Source organism: Passer montanus, unplaced genomic scaffold, assembly GCF_014805655.1.
Source record: "Passer montanus isolate IOZ18808 unplaced genomic scaffold, ASM1480565v1 scaffold93, whole genome shotgun sequence".
Lineage (NCBI taxonomy): Eukaryota > Metazoa > Chordata > Aves > Passeriformes > Passeridae > Passer > Passer montanus.
Window position 1 is genome coordinate 2,168,605 of NW_024374701.1, and position 16,885 is coordinate 2,185,489.

The 16,885-nt window shown below is 56.8% G+C and overlaps 1 protein-coding gene across 1 annotated transcript; it reads left to right on the forward strand.

Moving 5' to 3' along the window:
• The first annotated feature begins 1,502 nt into the window (after positions 1 to 1,502).
• Positions 1,503 to 16,885, forward strand: WNT2B (Wnt family member 2B). The gene is made up of 5 exons (XM_039695898.1): positions 1,503 to 1,872; positions 12,179 to 12,399; positions 13,922 to 14,199; positions 14,584 to 14,848; positions 15,842 to 16,885. Exons 1-5 carry the CDS (start codon positions 1,709 to 1,711, stop codon positions 16,069 to 16,071), a joined length of 1,158 nt encoding a protein of 385 aa, XP_039551832.1. The 5' UTR covers positions 1,503 to 1,708; the 3' UTR covers positions 16,072 to 16,885.

Sequence of the window (16,885 nt, forward strand, 5' to 3'; positions counted from 1 at the left end):
AGGCTCCTGTCTTTGTGTAGAAACAACCCAGTCCCAGAGAAAAGCCCACAGCAGAGCATCCAGCATTCTGCCCACCGTGATGGGTCTTCTAAACAAATCTACAGCCTTCCACAGTCTATAAATATCAGCCTTTCCAGTGCCACCACTTTGGGGATAAGCTGTAATGCAATATTCTGTGTGGGCACTTGGACAAAAGGACAGCACCCCACCAGCATCAGCTTTCTGTCACTGCAGTTTTCTGAAGTATAATTGGATTATAACCGTGTGTGAGCTTCTAGTCCCTGTTTCTCTCAGGCTGGGGAAGTCTCTCTCTGATCTGAACAGGAATAGGAAGGAAGGAGCAGAATGAGCTGAACTGGATCGAAGGGAGGGGGCAGCTGAGGGCTCTGGCAATGGGGAAAGGACTTCGGTGGATAATGAGGTTTACAATCCCAGTAATTAATCAGGTATATCACTAAAGTGCTGACAATGAGAGGTGACCAGAATGCCTGCTCACCTCCACGGTGTGGCAGGACATGGGGAAGAGGGAACTGCCAGGCAAGGTCGGTCCTCACCAGCTGTCAGTCACCAGTTTAGGTGATGAAGGAAGGAAAGCTGAGAGCCCAGGGCAGCTCATCCCCTGGCTCTCCCTGCCCCACAGCCACGGGTGGCAGAGGAACGCAGAGAGGGAAGAGCCCTCGCCAAAATAGTGCAAAGGGGCTGTGGCTGAGCTTGGCCACTGACACCCGATGGCGGCTCCTGCCGTGCCCAGCACCATCCAGGGAGTGTGTGCCCACTGTGCCCTGTGCCCACTGTGCCCCTGTGCCCGCTGTGTCCTGTGCCCCAGACCGCTGCCTGCAGGTTCCGGGGCACCTGTGGGGTCTGCACCGCCTCGGCCCCGGGGCTGGGACCAGCGGAGCCGGCAGCTCCCGGCAGGGCGGTGTCCGTGCGCTGCCCGCACCGCGGCCCCGCGCAGCGCGGCTCACCGGCGCTTCCCAAACAGCAGTGACACCTGGCGGGGGCGAGCGCGGGCGGAGCCGGCCCCGCATCCCCCGTCCCGCATCCCGCATATCGCGTCCCGCATCCCACATCCCGCATCCCGGGTCCCACATCCCGCATATCGCATCCCACATCCCGCATCCCGCATTCCGCATCCCGCAACGCCGCTGAGCCGCTTCCCCGGCCGGGACCCGACGGAGCGGCCGCGACCGGCGGCTCCGCGCCGCATCCCCGCGGGTGCGGGCTCGGTGCCGGGAGCGGCCCGGGGGCAGGAGCCCGGGGGGGCAGGAGCCCGGGGGGGCAGGAGCCCGGGGGGGCTGTCCGACGTGCCCTCGGGGAGGCGGGGGTCGGTCCGGCCGGAGCGGCGGCTCCGCGCCTCTGACTCTGCCCAATGAGAGCCCGCAGCTCGGCGGGCGCCGGCAATATTTGGCCGCGGCCCCCGCGCTCCCATCCCCAGAGCGCCCTCGCCCTCCGCGCAAGGACCTCCATGGCCCGGCCCGGCCCCGCCGCCCGGGGGGCCCCGCCGAGCGCCCCCGGCCCCGCGGGGAGGGACCCCCCCGCCGCCCCCCCGGCAGCATGAGCCTGGGCGCGGGGGCCCAGCCGGGGCTCGCTCAGCAGCGCGGAGCCGGCGGACGCGCCGCGGGGCCGTGACGGGCAGTGCCCCGAGGGGAGCGCGGGCAGGACCCCCTTCCCCGGTCATTTCTCCGTCTGGACCCCGCCCCGGAGAGATATGCTCAGCCCAAACCGCCTGGAAGCGTCTCCTGGGATTGCCGTGGCCCCCGGGCGTGCGGAGTGCGGAGCCTTCCCTCGGACGGCGGGCGCGGCCCCCCGGCTTTGCCTGCCCCTCGTCCTGCTGCTGCTCGCCCTGACGCCCCGCGCCGACTCCTCGTGGTGGTGAGTGAGGCCCCGCCACCGGGGATGGAGACGGGGATGGAGATCGGGATGAGAACGGGCACGGGGACGGGGAATACCGAGCGGGGGACGGGGCAGCGCCGGCGGGAGCGCAGCGAGCCCCGCAGCGCCCGACGTGCGGGAGCGGCCGGGCCGTGCGGGCTCCCCGCGGCTCCACCTGCGCGGCCCGGCCGCACCGGGCTCCCAGAGCCGAGCGGCGGACACGGAACCGCCCGGGCCGGTACCGAGCCCTCCGGGGCCCGAAAATGCCGCCGGGATTCCTGAGGCATGGGACTTGCCGCGGGGAGCTCGGTGCTGTCGGGGAGCAGAGCCCATGAGCTGTGACACCGCTGACAGCGTTCCCTCCCTGGCGAGGAGCAGGACGAGCCCCTCGGTGCGGTTTGGGCAGGGAAGGGCACGGCTCGGATCCCCCGATCCCCCCGCCGGAGCTCCCATCACTCCCATGCCCTGCTGCCCCTGCAGTTATTTATTTTGCTCCTGGGAAGCGAAGAAAGTTGATGTCCCCCTTCCTTTAGATAAGATGAGGCTTTGTAAGAGACAGAAGTGACGCCATAACAAAAACCTTGTGGAAATGAGTCCCCTCCTGCCCCGGTTCGTGTAACAATGAAAAGTCATCTATGCAGAATGACAGTAATTAGGAAAACAAGGATCGAGAAGGTTTCCAAGTGACCCTGTGCTGTTTCAGTAGTTCAGCAACACTGGCGAAAAAAAATTGTTGGCTGCAGTAAAGTTCTCAGTGTCCCCCACCCTATAAAAGTCCTCTCTAATCTTGTGGAAAACAGCGTTTTCCATGCCAATCTCATCATCATTAACAGATCACGGTGGATGAGGCAAAACTTAATCAAATTCAACCCGTCTGCCACTGAAAGAAAGTGGTAGTTTCTGGGAATTCTCAGCTACCGTGGAGCTCTCTGCACGGGGCCGGGAGCACTTAGAGTCGCGCAGATAGCACAAGTATTCGGTGTTGGAGAGCACGTCCGGGCGTGTGGCAGCCCCGGCCGGGCTGGCATCCCCGGCACAGCGATCCAGGGTGAGCAGGGCTGGTGGGAACGCGGTGGGGCCAGGAGGGAGCGGGAGCTCGGGGCTGCTCGGGCAACTGGTGGCAACCAAGCACAAAAGCGACTCCGTCAAGAGACCAGAAGATGGTTTGGGGGACAAATGGCTGTTCACAGCCGTGCCCAGAGGAACTTTCCCGAAAACTGGTCAGCTGAGGGGAACTGGAATCACTGGGAGAGAAAATGAGTCACTGCTGGGGAGTCTCAGGTTGATACAAGCACTGACCTGGCTTCCAGAGCCAGCTCTGCCCCGGCCCAGCAGGGCAGGTGAGGGCAGGATTGCTTCTGCGGGCAAGGCGAGGCTGCTGAAATGTGAAAAGCTGAGGAAGGAAGGAAGGGACAGGGCAGAAGTTGGAGTATTTCCATTATCACAGAGGCTGGAGAAAGAGAGGTTCCTTGGAGCTGAGGAGTGGGTGCTTGGGATAACACGGCTGGGAGGAAAGCAGGAATGGAGCAGCCACAGCATCATGTGCCCAGAGATGGGCAGTTCTGGGAGCACTCGTGGATGCTGCCTCAAGGGTGAAAATTCCTTCTTCGGGAGGAGTGTTGAAGCCGCCCATTTCCCCGGCTGTAGCCGCGGTCTGCCCCGCTCCGAGCGCCTGCGGCTTCCCAGCGAGCGGGAGGAAAAGCAGCCACGTTTAAAGCCTCGGTAGCTGCGGCTTGTTTGGAGGAAGCTCGATTTAGCTCCCACAGCAGTTTGTGCTCTCAGCTCGCAGGCTGATCCCCGGCTGGCAGCCCAGGGGAGCTGAGCCTGTCCGGGGCTGGGCAGCCCCACGGCCCCGGGGCAGCCTTTGGACATTTTTACCGAGCATATTGGTCCCCAGGACCTGAAATACATGACTTTTAAAACAAAAACAGTTAGAAATGGAGTATATTAAACTCTTAAGGGTCACGCTTTCAATTGAGCCTTCTCTTCTGGAAAGCAGAACATTCCTAAGAAAAGCCCAAATTGAACTGAGCGCTGGACGTGTCAGCCCTGATGAAATAGCGTGTTTAGATGAAATTGTGTTTTACTGAAAATGGTTTCAACCAGCTGTGGTTTGGGAAAAAAGTTATTCAGTGATTTGCATAGGTTTCCAAGTACATCTTTAGCACCACTGATATTACAGTAAATACATTTGGTGGTGCATCATCCTTCCTTATTTTAATTATTATTGCCAAATTCTTCTAGGGATTCACACACAATAAACTTGGGGAACTAGAGGAAATGCTTCTCATTTTCGGAGTCAACTTTTTAAGTAGTTTAATAGGAAAAATTGGGTCTCCTCTGATCACAGTACATGGAAAGGAAATATCAACCAAATGTTTCTCCTAAACAACTGCAAATTATTAATTTTCGGTGACGTCAGGCATGGCCCAACCGCTTCACATAAACGCCGGGAATGGGTGAACTTTGGCACCCAAGAGAGTGGCTGTGGGTGGGTGTGTGTGCGTGTGCACGTGCTCAGAGCACGGGCAGAGGGGACAGGTTGGGGACAGCGTGGTTTTGGGGTTTTGGCCTGTGTGGTTGTGGCCGGGCTCTGTCACCAACGGTGACAGCGGGGTGGCTGTGGCTGTGGGGAGCAGCACCCTCGCACAAATGCTGCCAAACTCCAAAATGTTACTTAGCAACAAAATACCAGCTGAAACACAGACAGAAATTAAGGAAGAATGCAACGGGAAAATCCCTAAATCCCGTTTACACTTGCGTGCGGGGTGGGGAGAGCAGCGTGGTCGGGGCTGGCAGGGCTGTGCCCCGCGCCCCCAGAGCCCGCCAGGCCCCAAAAGCGGCCTCCGAAATTCCTTTGGAAAGATTTGGGAGATTAGACAAATGTTGCTTATAAACACAAACTGTGCAATAAACAAACTCGTTGTAAATAACTAAGTAGAGTTTACTCGCTGTTGAGAGCCCGGCGAGCCGTTCTGGTGTGGAAAGCCATCCTAAAATTAAAGGTTTGGTTAAAGAAAAATGTACACAAAGCCCTGCATAGCCCCCTGCATCCCACCCTCACACACACCCACTCTCCTGCAACCCACAGAGACCCTCCCAGCTCCCCAGCACATCAAATCCTTGTTAGCTAACTTGTTTATTGCTAACCACAGCCCTTGGAAACTACAAATATTTAATTTCATTTGGCATTGGAACAGATGGGAGGCATCAGGCTCCCAAAGAGATAAAACAAATCTGTGGAAGGAAGAGGATTGCAAGTTTGGGTGTGGGTTGGAGAGCATGTGGGAGCCTGGCAAGCACATGGGGCTACCCATGGAGCTGTGAGGATACGGGGGCTCCAAGAGAGCTGCTGCATGCCAGGGTGTGATGCACATGTGGGGATTCTGAGGGATGACCAGTCCAGAGTCAGGCAGCCACCATGGTGAGCTCCCTTCCCTGCCCAGGGAAGGAGGAGTGTGTTTATGGGCATGGAAAACACACCACGGGCAAATCATGAAGCAGGAGTGCCCCTGGCTCCCTCTGCACCAGAGCAGCCCCTGGGCATGGCTCTGGCCAAGGTTTGGCAAGGACACCCCACTGAGATGGAGAAGGAGCCATTCCCACCAGGATGGGCTGCTGGCTGTGCTCCCACTGCTGTTCTTGCCCAGGATTTGCCGTGTGTTTCCACTGGGACGCCAGTGCTGCCCAGCTGCAGGGGATGGGCACAAGGAGTGATGGAAACATGGAGCCACACGTGTGGACATAGGATATGGGATACAGGAGAGACAAGCTCATTTAGGCAGGCATCATGCTAAGGTGTGTGGGAGGGGAAATAGCATCAATAGGAATGTTTGAAATCGAGCCAAGGGAAGCCAGCTGCATGGAGGAGCTCCTCAGCCCCGCTGCTCCCTCCGTGCCAGTCTCAGCTGGGCAGACCCACAGCAGCCCCCGGGGGCTTTGCTCCTAGAGGGTCTGGGGGCTGCGTGGGGGCTCCGAGGGCTGTGTGTCCGTGGCTGTGATCCCATCCTGAGCCGTGGAGTGTTGCCCCCAGTGCTTCTGCTGCCGAGCAGCTCATCACCCTTTCAGTCTTGGCACTGCTGCAGAAACAATACCGAATCATGGAATCACAGAAGGGGTCGGAAAGGACCTTAAAGCATCTAATTCCAGCCCCTTTGCCATGGACAAAGCTGCAGGAGCAGAACTTGCCACCTCGGAGGGGAGAGGACGTGCAGCCCTTGGGACACGGAGATCTCCGGGTGCTCGCCCGGCTGTCAGTTTGTTGTTGCAGAGCACTTTGCATGGCAATAAAAGCAGGAGGTCAGTGACCAGGAAGTCTTTATCCTGAGGCGCTCCGCAGCTCGGCTGTCCGGGCAGCCATGCTGTGAAAAATCAGTTTTAAAGTAATGTCAGGCTGATGGAGAATGAACCCCGTGGCCTTTGCAGCAGCCCTGGTGTTCTTGGTTGGGCTGGATGGAACAGATGGGTTCTCTCAGTCACTCTGAGCAGTTATAATAATCCTAACTGTGCTGCTCAGTCCATTTTTCTTTAGGGTCACTTTCACCTATGGGAAATCTTTCTAAGAAAGAAATGCAGAAGGAAAAAAATCCTTCTGCTCTTCCAAACTCATTAGCTTTTGCTATTACCAAAAGTGATTTCAGCAGTGCCATGAGGAGATGTGTGCTGGGCCAGAGCTCGTGGAAACACAGCTTTTTCTTGGAGCAGCTCACACCCAACACCCAGGATATGCCATGGAAAAGAGAATTGTACATCCGGTTCTATCACCAGAGGCTGTCTTACCTCCCCACCTTTTAGGAAAGGACTTTAAGGGAGAAAAAAATTATTCTTAAGGGTAAAGCATATTTTTAATGAGCAATTATTTTGTATTCATGCACCAGCAACAAGGAACAGCTTTAACCCAGTGCTGACCAAAGATTTCAGACCTCAATTTTCAGGTTACTGTAATGCAAGATGCCAAGAGCAAAGCCTCCCACATCCGCTCAGGGGACAAGAGACTGCAGCACCCATCTGCTCCATCTCCCCAGGACCACAGTGCTCAGTCCTCCTCAGCAGAAACTGCATCCCAAAACTGCACGGGGTGCAGGAAAACCGCAAAGAGAGGTCTCTGACCAGGATCTGAAGGCAGACAACTTTAAAAGAGGGATGCACAAGAAAGAGAAAGATGGTGCAGAAAATAAAAAATGCCCCCTTAGTGGCACTGGTAGTGGCTCAACATTATGATATTAAACATTATTGAAGTGAGACTAAGGCTCTCAACATGCAGAGTAGTGGCTGTAAGTGAGGAAATTAGGACTATTAATCACTCAAAGGCGTTAACAATTCCAGCAGGCCAGGATGGCCCTGTTCCCAGTGGGGCTTAATAAAATACTCAGGTTTGTAATACTAAAATAATATCTCAGATGTTTATAGCACCTTGCAACCCGCAGTGCTTGGCAGTTGGCTGTAAATTGTCTGCCACAGCAGGGAGAGCAGAGGAAGGAAGGTGCAGCATCCTTGGGAAGTATGCAAAGAACTCGAGGAGGTGAAATGCTGCCAGGCATGATGGAATTTGCTCTTTAGCAGGCAGAGAGGCAGGGATGTTGGATTTGATCCTATCTGCACAAGCTGTCTCCAACAGCTGCCTACGGCTTTCCAGCCTCCCTCCAAAACACAGATTTCATGAGGATCCAGTGGGATGGGAAGAGACCAGAAGCCAGGGTAGCTTGGCTCCCAGGCTGGTCCTTCAGGGCTGCCAAAGCTGTCACAGAGCAATGGGGAACTGAGTCACTCTTCCCAGGGGGTGGGCTCCAACAGCCTCTGATGCCACCAAGAAGCCAGACCACGTTCTCTTCTCAGCCTCAGAGCTCTGAGCAGACCTCAGAAGCACAGACTGTCCACAACCCCCGCGGGTAAAACTGTGACAGTGGTTTTTGTTAAGCTTAGCTTCTATTAATCTAATTGAAAACTGTGCCTTTAATGGTATTGGTGCAACCCACAGTGGGAATTTATGATGTTTCAAGCAGCTGTTTGAATTCAGAGCACTAAAATGTAGATTTGTCTGAGAATGGTAATTCCAAAGATTTCCCTTTTAAAATCAAGTTATGTTCAAATAGGTTTTCCAGTGCCTTATGAAATGGTGAAAAATCAAATCTTAGCTAAAGCAGTGTCTAGTATGAATTTCATTGAAACTGAATTGGGGCACTCACTCACTTTGCAGGAACACCTTGGTATTATGGAAGAGCAACGGGACAGTTTCTGATTCCATGTAATTCTATGAATTCCCACTAAATTAATTTCTTCCAAACCTCATTTTCCAAGAGACATTTCCCAGCTGATCTGTCCCAGTGAGCACGTGCAGGGAGGAGCTGTTCAGAGCCCAGGGCTGGTGTGGGAAGCCCAGGAGCCGGACACCCAGCCCAGCCCAGCGAGGAGGGGGCTCGCACAGCCCGCACGCCACCAGCTAAATAGATGCGTCTGCCTCTGATTTGCATGTTTATCTTAGAAGCAATTTAGGTTTCTCCTTGTTTACAAGAGCCAAAGTCAGCAGACTCTCCAAAGAACAACAGCTTGGAAGGCAGCGCGTGACGGGTGTCTCCTGTTCCACTCGCGGGCGCCGGATGAGCTCGCTGCAGCCTCTGCATGCAGCCCTGCACCTCTGCATGCAGCCCTGCACCTCTGCGTGCAGCCCTGCACCTCTGCAGGCAGCCCTGCACCTCTGCATGCAGCCCTGCACCTCTGCAGGCAGCCCTGCAGCTCGCAGGGACAGAGGAGGGCTTGGCCTCGCAGGCTCCAAAAGCACCTGCCCGTGGAGGATGAGGTGTCCGTGCTGCTGCTGCTGCTGCCTTGTGAGCAGCGGGGCAGGGAGGGCAGGGAGGCAGCCCTGCGTCCCCCAGCACGGCCCTCACACCCAGCTCCGGGGAAAAGGGAGATGCAGCCAGCTCCAGACTGCACAGCGACGGGCAGGAGGGGACACTGCAGGCCAGGGTGGCCACAGGGGTTGTGCCAGCCCCTCAGCCAGGCTGGCAGACAGCTCTGCACTTGGCAAAGGGCAGTGCCAGGGCTTTGCACACCCCCAGGAGGCAGCAGCATGTGGAGTCCTGTTGGGCAGGGTGGGGGATTGTTATCCCCACATGCACTTAATTATCCACTCCCTTCTTCCCTGCCTGCAGCTCCTCCTCCCTGCAGGCTGCCCGGCTCCTGCCTCTCTCCTCCCAGCCCTGAAGTCCAGGCCTGAGCAGCCCCCAGCATCAGAAGTTATCCCTCACAGACTTTTCTGAACTCAGGGCTGGGGTTCTGTGGGTTTTTTTCAGCTATAAAAATGCAGATTGCCCCAGAGTACAGCACTGCAGAAGTGTGCCACTTCCAGCAGAGTTTCATTTGTTTGAAAATGAAGTTCTGATAAGGCAGCTGGGGACTTCTCAGAACATCCATTGTCTTTCGCGTTGCAGTATTTTTAAAATGTCACAGATTTTGAGAAATAAAATTGGAAGGGATGCTTTCATCTATCCAAAACAAATGTTTGGGTTTTTTCCTTCCCAAAACTCTGCTTGGCAGAATTTTCTGATGTTCCTCGTCTTGCTCCATTTCAGAGTAACTGAACTCTACTGGAGCATTTCTCACCAAGCCTTCGCCTTTGCCGAGACAACCACAGCCTTTCCAGGTCATGGGAGGAATTTTCCCTTTAGTTGTGTGTTAGATTTCAGTACATAAACTCTGCTGGAATGCTGTAGGTGCTGTGGTGAATGTGCTGCCACAGGCAAAGGGAGATGCAGCCGCTGCCCCTGGCCCTTCTGGGGTGCTCACGGCGAGCTGCTGCTGCAGCAGTTGGTGCCCTTCACGCTGCTCTCCCTCCACTTTCTCCTGCTGATAATGTTTGCTCTGATCTGGGTATTTGGCAGGAGAATTAAGGAGAAGTAATTAGCTTCCAGTGTGAAAAAGGGAGTGCCTAGTGTTTATCTTGTCTGGAGGGTTTCCCTTGATCTCGGTCTCCCGGGGGATGGTGTTAGTGCTTTATCCATCACTCTCAGTCCTGGCAGCTCCACTCGCAGTGCTGGGACTGGAGACCAGTGCCCCAGCCCCACAAGGTCCCTGGCGAACTGGCCCATCACAGAACATTTCACCTTTCCCAGCTTCCCCAGCATCATTTTCTCCAGCAAAGAGGAGCTTTGGCTACTTCTGAACCTCCATCGTGCAAGCTGCTTCCTCCCAGCATCTCCTCTCACCTTGCCAGCACAGGCAGGGGAAGCCAGCCACCCCCATCCTTGCTGGCAGAACGGATTTAGGGCTGGGGACCTGACCATGTGTCCTGAAAGGAATTCTGCAGTCCCACTTGATGCCACCGTGCCACCGTGCAGCTGGTGGGACTCCTCTGCCCTGACCCCATGGGAAGGGAGGGGCTGCTCTGAGTTTGGCACGAGCAAGGCAGTGAAACATCTGCAGCTGGCCCTGCTCGAGGAGCTCCTGTTGGCTTTTCTTTCCTAAACAGCTTCTGCCACTTCCCCGTTCCTCTGCCCCGGGATGAAAGGCTGGAGAGCATGCCTGTGGCAATAATGCTCACTGCCCCTTGGAGTCTGGGCTTGCAGAGCCATGGGGAGCTGGGTTTATTATCCTCAGCTCCAGCCCGAGATGACCTTGTGCTTCTGCCAGCATTTAAACAAAATATTTTAAAAGAGGGAGCAGATCCCATTGCTTTGTGTGCTTGCAGGGCTTTCCTGAGCCTGGGAGCTCTCTCTGGGGTGGATGGAACTGAGAGAACATGTCCAGAGATAGACAATGAAATATTATCCAAGCTTATTGCTTTTTATTATTATTGAAGGATGGTTTTTGCTTCCAGACTGGGGGTTAGAAAAAAATCTGAATACCACCCAAACCTCATCCCTTCCAGCCAGAATCCCAGCTCCGTGCTCTGCAGCAAAAGTCATCCTCGAGCACAAGCAGCCGGAGGGGTGAGCGGGCGGTGCAGGCGGGAGCCGACTGGGATGGAAAATTCCACGTTGCTGCCATTGTCCGGGATGGGGAGAGTGCGGGGCAGAGCTGGGGTCCCTCCCCCGTGGCTGTGGGAAGCTGCCCATGGGCTCTGGCAGGCTGCTCTCTGTGCCTCGTCCGTCTGCTCCGGGTTCCTGCTCTCCCCTGCTGCAGGGAGGGCACCAGGACACAGGTGGGACACGGGGAAGAGAGGGGCCACAGCTTAATTCTGCCAGTTGTGGAGCTTCAGGGCACGGGAGTAAATGTTCAGGAGATGCACAGAGCGAAATCGACAGCTGGGGGATGGCAGTGTGGGTGGGGAGTGCAGCCTGCTCCTCTTCCTCCCTCATCTGCGCATGCCACAGGAGTCTGTGCCATGGACGCTCCTGATGAGTGCAGGCAGAGGAAGGGCAGAGCCTGCACGAGCCGCACTGGGCTCAGCTGGGCTCCATCCTGCTGTGCTCAGCAGGGCTGGGGTGTTGGGAAGAGGGTGGGAGGGAGGTTTTGCACATCAGCAAGTTTCTGTGCTGCTGCCCCAGGAGCTGACACAGGCCAGGCTTATGGGAGACATCCCGTGACTCACAGCACCCAGAGCTGACTGTGCTGGGGGACAGGGGCTCCACAGACACCCTGCTCCTTCCTGCAGTGATGCACACACTGAGAAAAGCTCTGCTTGCTCCTGGCTCATGCATTTCAGGGTTATTTTATTAAACAAAAAGACTGTGATGGCTCAGCTGTGCCCTGTCCCTGTGCCCTGCCTGTCTGAACCACAGCCCCAGGCAGACCTCATGTGCCTCACAGCTCTCCCGTGCCAAGGGGATGCTGCAAGGGCGACATTTCTGTGCAGAGACACTTGGGGCAGAGCCTGGAGCAGCTCTGACACAGCTGGAAAGGAAAGAGGGAAACTAGGCTTCAGTGTAAGACCCAGCAAGCAGAGTGAGGACCTGGAGCGGCTTGGTTTGTTCAGCTGGAGGAGACTGAGGTCAGACCTCTCTGGGGTCTGCAGCCTCCTCCTGACGGGCAGTGGAGGGACAGCTCTGGTCTCTGCTCTCAGTGACCAGGGACAGGAGCCAGGGCAATGCCTGGAGCTGTGTCAGGGGAGGTTTAGGCTGGATATCAGGAGAAGGTTCTTCCAGAAGCTGTTCGGGCACTGAACAGGCTCCCCAGGGCAGTGGTCATGGCCCCAAGGCTGCCAGACATCAAGAAGTGTTTAGCCAATACTCTCAGTCGCAGGGTGGGATTTTGGGGGTGTCCTGTGCAGGGGCTGCACTGGATGACCCTCGTGGGCCCCATCCCAGGGGATATTCAGTGTTTGTGTGACTCAGCAGGCAGGGCAGTGACGCGGCGCCGTTCTCTCTCGCAGGTACATCGGGGCACTGGGCGCGAGGGTGATCTGTGACAACATCCCCGGGCTGGTGAACAAGCAGCGGCAGCTCTGCCAGAGGTACCCTGACATCATGCAGTCGGTCGGGGAGGGAGCCAAGGAGTGGATCCGGGAGTGCCAGCACCAATTCCGGCACCACCGCTGGAACTGCAGCACCCTGGACCGCGACCACACCGTCTTCGGCCGGGTCATGCTGCGAAGTAGGTCCTGCCCTGTCCCCTCCCACCACCACGGGACTTGTCTTCCTGCAGAGTCTCTCCTCCCCTGGCTGCCATGCCCGGTGGCTTGGATTACTCCCTGAGGAGAGCTTTGCCTTTGCTTGTAAATTAATCAAGCAGTAATGGGAGCAGAGCACTGCGCTTGGGATGGCTGCACCAGATGAGATGGAGCAGGGGGAGCGCTGGGGGAGAAGGGGGAAGGAGGAGACACCTCCGGAGAACAGGCGCATATGTAAACAGTAATGGGATATATAAATATTTGGAGAGCGGGGTTGGCCAGGACTCAGCAATTCACGTGGGAACTGGCTGTTCCCTCGCATGGCAAGGGAGGCAAGGCACAGATGCAGCTCCAGTCCCTGCCTCAGGCTCTGAGGTGGAGGAGGACCATGGCTACAGGCAGGTGCCAGCCCTGCACAAGGGACTGGGCACAGCCCTGCCCGGGAGAGACCTTCCCTCTCCAGGTGAGGGATGGATACAGCACAAGCAGGGACACACCCAAGAAATGTACCCAAGGAGCAGAGAGGAAAGGTGGGGCAGGGGTGGGGCGGCTCCAGAGCAGGAGCAGCACGGTGGCTGCAGCTGCCCCGGGAGTGCTCTGGGAGCAAACAGGCCCTGGGAGCCAGCGTGAGCCCTGGCCCGGGCAGCAGCACTGCAGGACAGATGCTGCTGCATCCCATGACGTGCCGGGAGCATCCAGCCATGTGGCCTCCAAATCAAAAGCGGCTGGGAGAGTCTTTCCACTCGCAGCTCGTATGGAGGACACGTGAGTGCCACGGAAGGAGCTGGTGAGTGGGGGGCTTGCTCCTGGCTGGCGGGGGGATGGGGCAGCTGCCCGTGGGGTGGACAAGCAGCAGAGCCACGAGCCAGATGCCCGACCCGACTGGAGGAAGGGGACTGGAATGCTGAATGCAGCATTCACCCTGCCATGCTGCAGCCTGCCTGCTCAGCCTCTCTGTTCCCATCACGGCACCTTTTCTCCTGCTCGCATCCTCTCCTGGCAAAGGACGGGGAATGATGAAAGCTCCTCGCCACAGCCCCATCCTGCGAGGCCCAAAGAGAGCTCTGCTGCCTTTGAAGTTGCTTTCAAAGGCTCTCGAAATGAAGACTAACATGGTTTTGATTTGCAGCTTCTTTTACAGCATTATAAAACCAGCTGCGAACTTGAACCAGAGACACAAAATCGCAGGCAGCAAGCTGTGCTGTGCAGGCAGAGCAGGGCTGGGGCTGGGGCTGGCTCTGCTCAGTGCCAGGAGGGAGGGCAGCAGCCCTGGCAGGGGGGCTGGCTGCTCTCACCACCCATGGGCATGCACCCTGAGCATTGCAATCACTCTGAAGGGCTTCAGGGCAGCCGAGGCTGGACACTGTGGTCAGCAGAGATGGCTGGGCTTGGTTTATCCCCACACAGGATGGCCTCGCTCCCCAAGCCCTGGTTCTGCACGGGCTGCAGGCGCTTGGCGCAGCCTGGCACGCTCACTCCCCATGGCTGTTTCTCTCCCCGTGGCAGGCAGCAGGGAGGCCGCCTTCGTCTACGCCATCTCCTCGGCCGGGGTGGTCTATGCCATCACGCGGGCCTGCAGCCAAGGGGACCTCAAGGTCTGCAGCTGTGACCCGCTCAAGAGGGGCCGCTCCAAGGACGAGCGCGGGGAGTTCGACTGGGGCGGCTGCAGCGACAACATCAACTACGGCATCCGCTTTGCCAAAGCCTTCGTGGATGCCAAGGAGAAAAAGGTGAAGGATGCCCGGGCGCTGATGAACCTGCACAACAACCGCTGCGGGAGGATGGTGAGTGCAGCCCCTGCAGCAGAGCCAGGGCTCGCCTGTCCTCTGGGACCTTCTGCAGGGGACTGGGCAGAACAAGCCAGAACAGCTTGGCCAGAGAAACGGGACCTTGGGCATCTTTGGAGGGCGGTTCCTGCTGTGGATGAGGCTGGATGCTGCCCTGCCTTCCCAGAGCTCCCCTGCATGCCTTGCCCTAGGGAAGGAATGACAGAGCCTTGCTCACCTTTGCCTCCTGTGTCCTTGCTGATGTTGGCATCGGTGGCCTCCATTAGGAGCCCCATCCCACAGAGCCAAGGGCTCATAAGCTGCACCAGGAAGGAGTAGACCCTGCTGCAGTGTCTGATGCCCAGGGTGACCACTGGTCCTTACCCATCTCTCTTCCCACAGGCTGTGAAGCGCTTCCTGAAGCTGGAGTGCAAATGCCACGGGGTCAGCGGCTCCTGCACACTAAGGACTTGTTGGCTGGCAATGTCAGATTTTCGAAAAACAGGGGATTACCTAAGGAAGAAATACAACGGGGCCATCCAGGTGACAATGAATCAGGATGGCACTGGCTTCACGGTGGCCAACAAGAACTTCAGGAAGCCCACAAAAACAGACCTGGTGTATTTTGAGAACTCACCTGATTACTGCGTGATGGACAAGTCAGCAGGTAAAACTTGGAGCTCCAGGCATTACCCAAAAGCATCTCTTCCTCCCTTCCCAACAAGCCAGCCGTCCCATTTAGCCCAGCCTGGGGGCTCAGCTCCCTCACTCAACCCCAGTCTTTGGAGAGGGAGTTAGCCAGACCCAAGAGTCCCCACAGCACCCCACACCTGCACAGGCAGGACTGTGTTTGTCCAAAATCCCCAGGCTTTACACCAAGGCCCAAACCCCTCAGGCTTTTGGTCACCACAGAAGTGGAGTGTATCCTCAGAGCCCATCTTCTGCAGAGCAAAGCTCCCTTGAACAGGCTGAGCCTCTGAACACGAGGTTGGGATAAGAGCGGGGAGGAGGCATCAGGGCTGCTGGACTCCAGCAGACATGATCAATTGTTTCTCAGCCTGGAGCATTCCCAGTTTAGTTTGCAGCAGCCACAGGAGTTCAGTGGGGAGCACATGGCCCTGCCATCCTCAGCCTAAGCAGAGAGGGCATTCTGAGCTTTGCCAGCTGCAAAACCTGGCTCGGTGGGCACACACTGCTCCAGGGGTTCCCCAAGGCACAGAGGGGCTGCAGAGAGCCCACCCCTGTCCCCTACCACTCTTACGCTGTGGCAGCAGCAAACACAGGCTCTAGCAGTGGGCATGGGAAGGGGGCCGTGCAGATTGCCATAGAAACCCAGAAGGTTTTGGGTTGGAAGGGATGTGAAAGATCATGTCATTCCACCCCTCCATCAGAAGGGACACGAGAGACACCAAAGCTGCATCCCTGGCCGGGCTTGTGGCATCCCATGTCCATAAAGCACAGCAAGCGCAGGCTTGGAAGCGGTGCCCTTGGAGACGCCCCTGCAGTGCGTGCTGTGACAGGAACAGCGGGATGTCCCCAGCAGAGCAGTGGCACCCACGGCCCCCACTGCAGATGGAGACGCCCGGTGTCACCGTAACCCCTGCGGGCAGGCGGGTGGGGAAGGGAGGAGAACAGCCTGACTGCTGCCGCTTCCCCGCAGGCTCCCTGGGCACGGCCGGCCGCGTGTGCAGCAAGGCGTCGCGCGGGACCGACGGCTGCGAGGTGATGTGCTGCGGGCGCGGCTACGACACCACGCGCGTCACCCGCGTCACCAAGTGCGAGTGCAAGTTCCACTGGTGCTGCGCTGTGCGCTGCAAGGAGTGCGAGGACACTGTGGACGTGCACACGTGTAAAGCGCCCAAACGGGCCGAGTGGCTGGACCAGACCTGACCAGACAGGAGCACTGAGGGAAGAAGCCACTGCCACCCCACCTTGAGATTTTTTTTTAAACCCCTGTGCCCTGAGGGCCACGATGTTCTGGGAGCTGTAGTTCAACTGCATGGCTTTTATTTAATTAATTCTACGAAGCACTAAGGAAAGGACTACAGTTCCCAGGAGGTACTGTGGGCCCTTCGGTGTGCTCAGCAAAACTAATCCTCGACATAGCAGGAGGCTGTGATCCTTGCTTAAACTGTGAACCTGCAAAGGTTCTCTTGGCAAAGGGATGGTGCGACCGACGGAGAATCGGAGGACTGACTGTCGGGACGTGATGGCTGAGGAGTCCTGCACCTCCCCAGAGAATCTACCTTACAGTAAAGCTTCACCAGCAAAAAACACTAGTTCAGAGTAATCCACTCTTGCAAAAGCATTCTTGCTGTTTCTTTTTTGCAAGGCCAGAGGAAGGGTGTTGTGAATCCGTAAGACAGTTCCATGATAGCTGTGTTTCCCTCGAGCAGACCTGACACATCACTAACCCCACTGAGCAAGAGTCACCTCTGCACGAGGCTTGTCCCTGTGTCCCCAGCACAGGGAACAAGTGGAGCTGTAACTTGGAACTGAACCCTGAAGGACTGCACACAGACAAAGGCCACCTCTAGATGCTGGTGGACACACGGGGCTTGAGAGAGCAAATGAGACCTGTGAACTTACTGGTAGGTTCTGAAGCCAACGATACAACAGCATCTCTGTACAACTCACGTGTATGTTGTGTATACTGCTTATTATTTTAAGTCAAAATTCATTATAAACCTGTACCAGAAAATTA

Coding starts and splice junctions, on each gene's coding strand:
- WNT2B (XM_039695898.1), top strand. CDS start 1,709: ATGCTCAGCCCAAACCGCCTGGAAGCGTCTCCTGGGATTGCCGTGGCC. Junction 12,400..13,921: donor CGGCCGGGTCATGCTGCGAA/GTAGGTCCTGCC, acceptor TCCCCGTGGCAG/GCAGCAGGGAGGCCGCCTTC. Junction 14,849..15,841: donor CGTGATGGACAAGTCAGCAG/GTAAAACTTGGA, acceptor GCTTCCCCGCAG/GCTCCCTGGGCACGGCCGGC.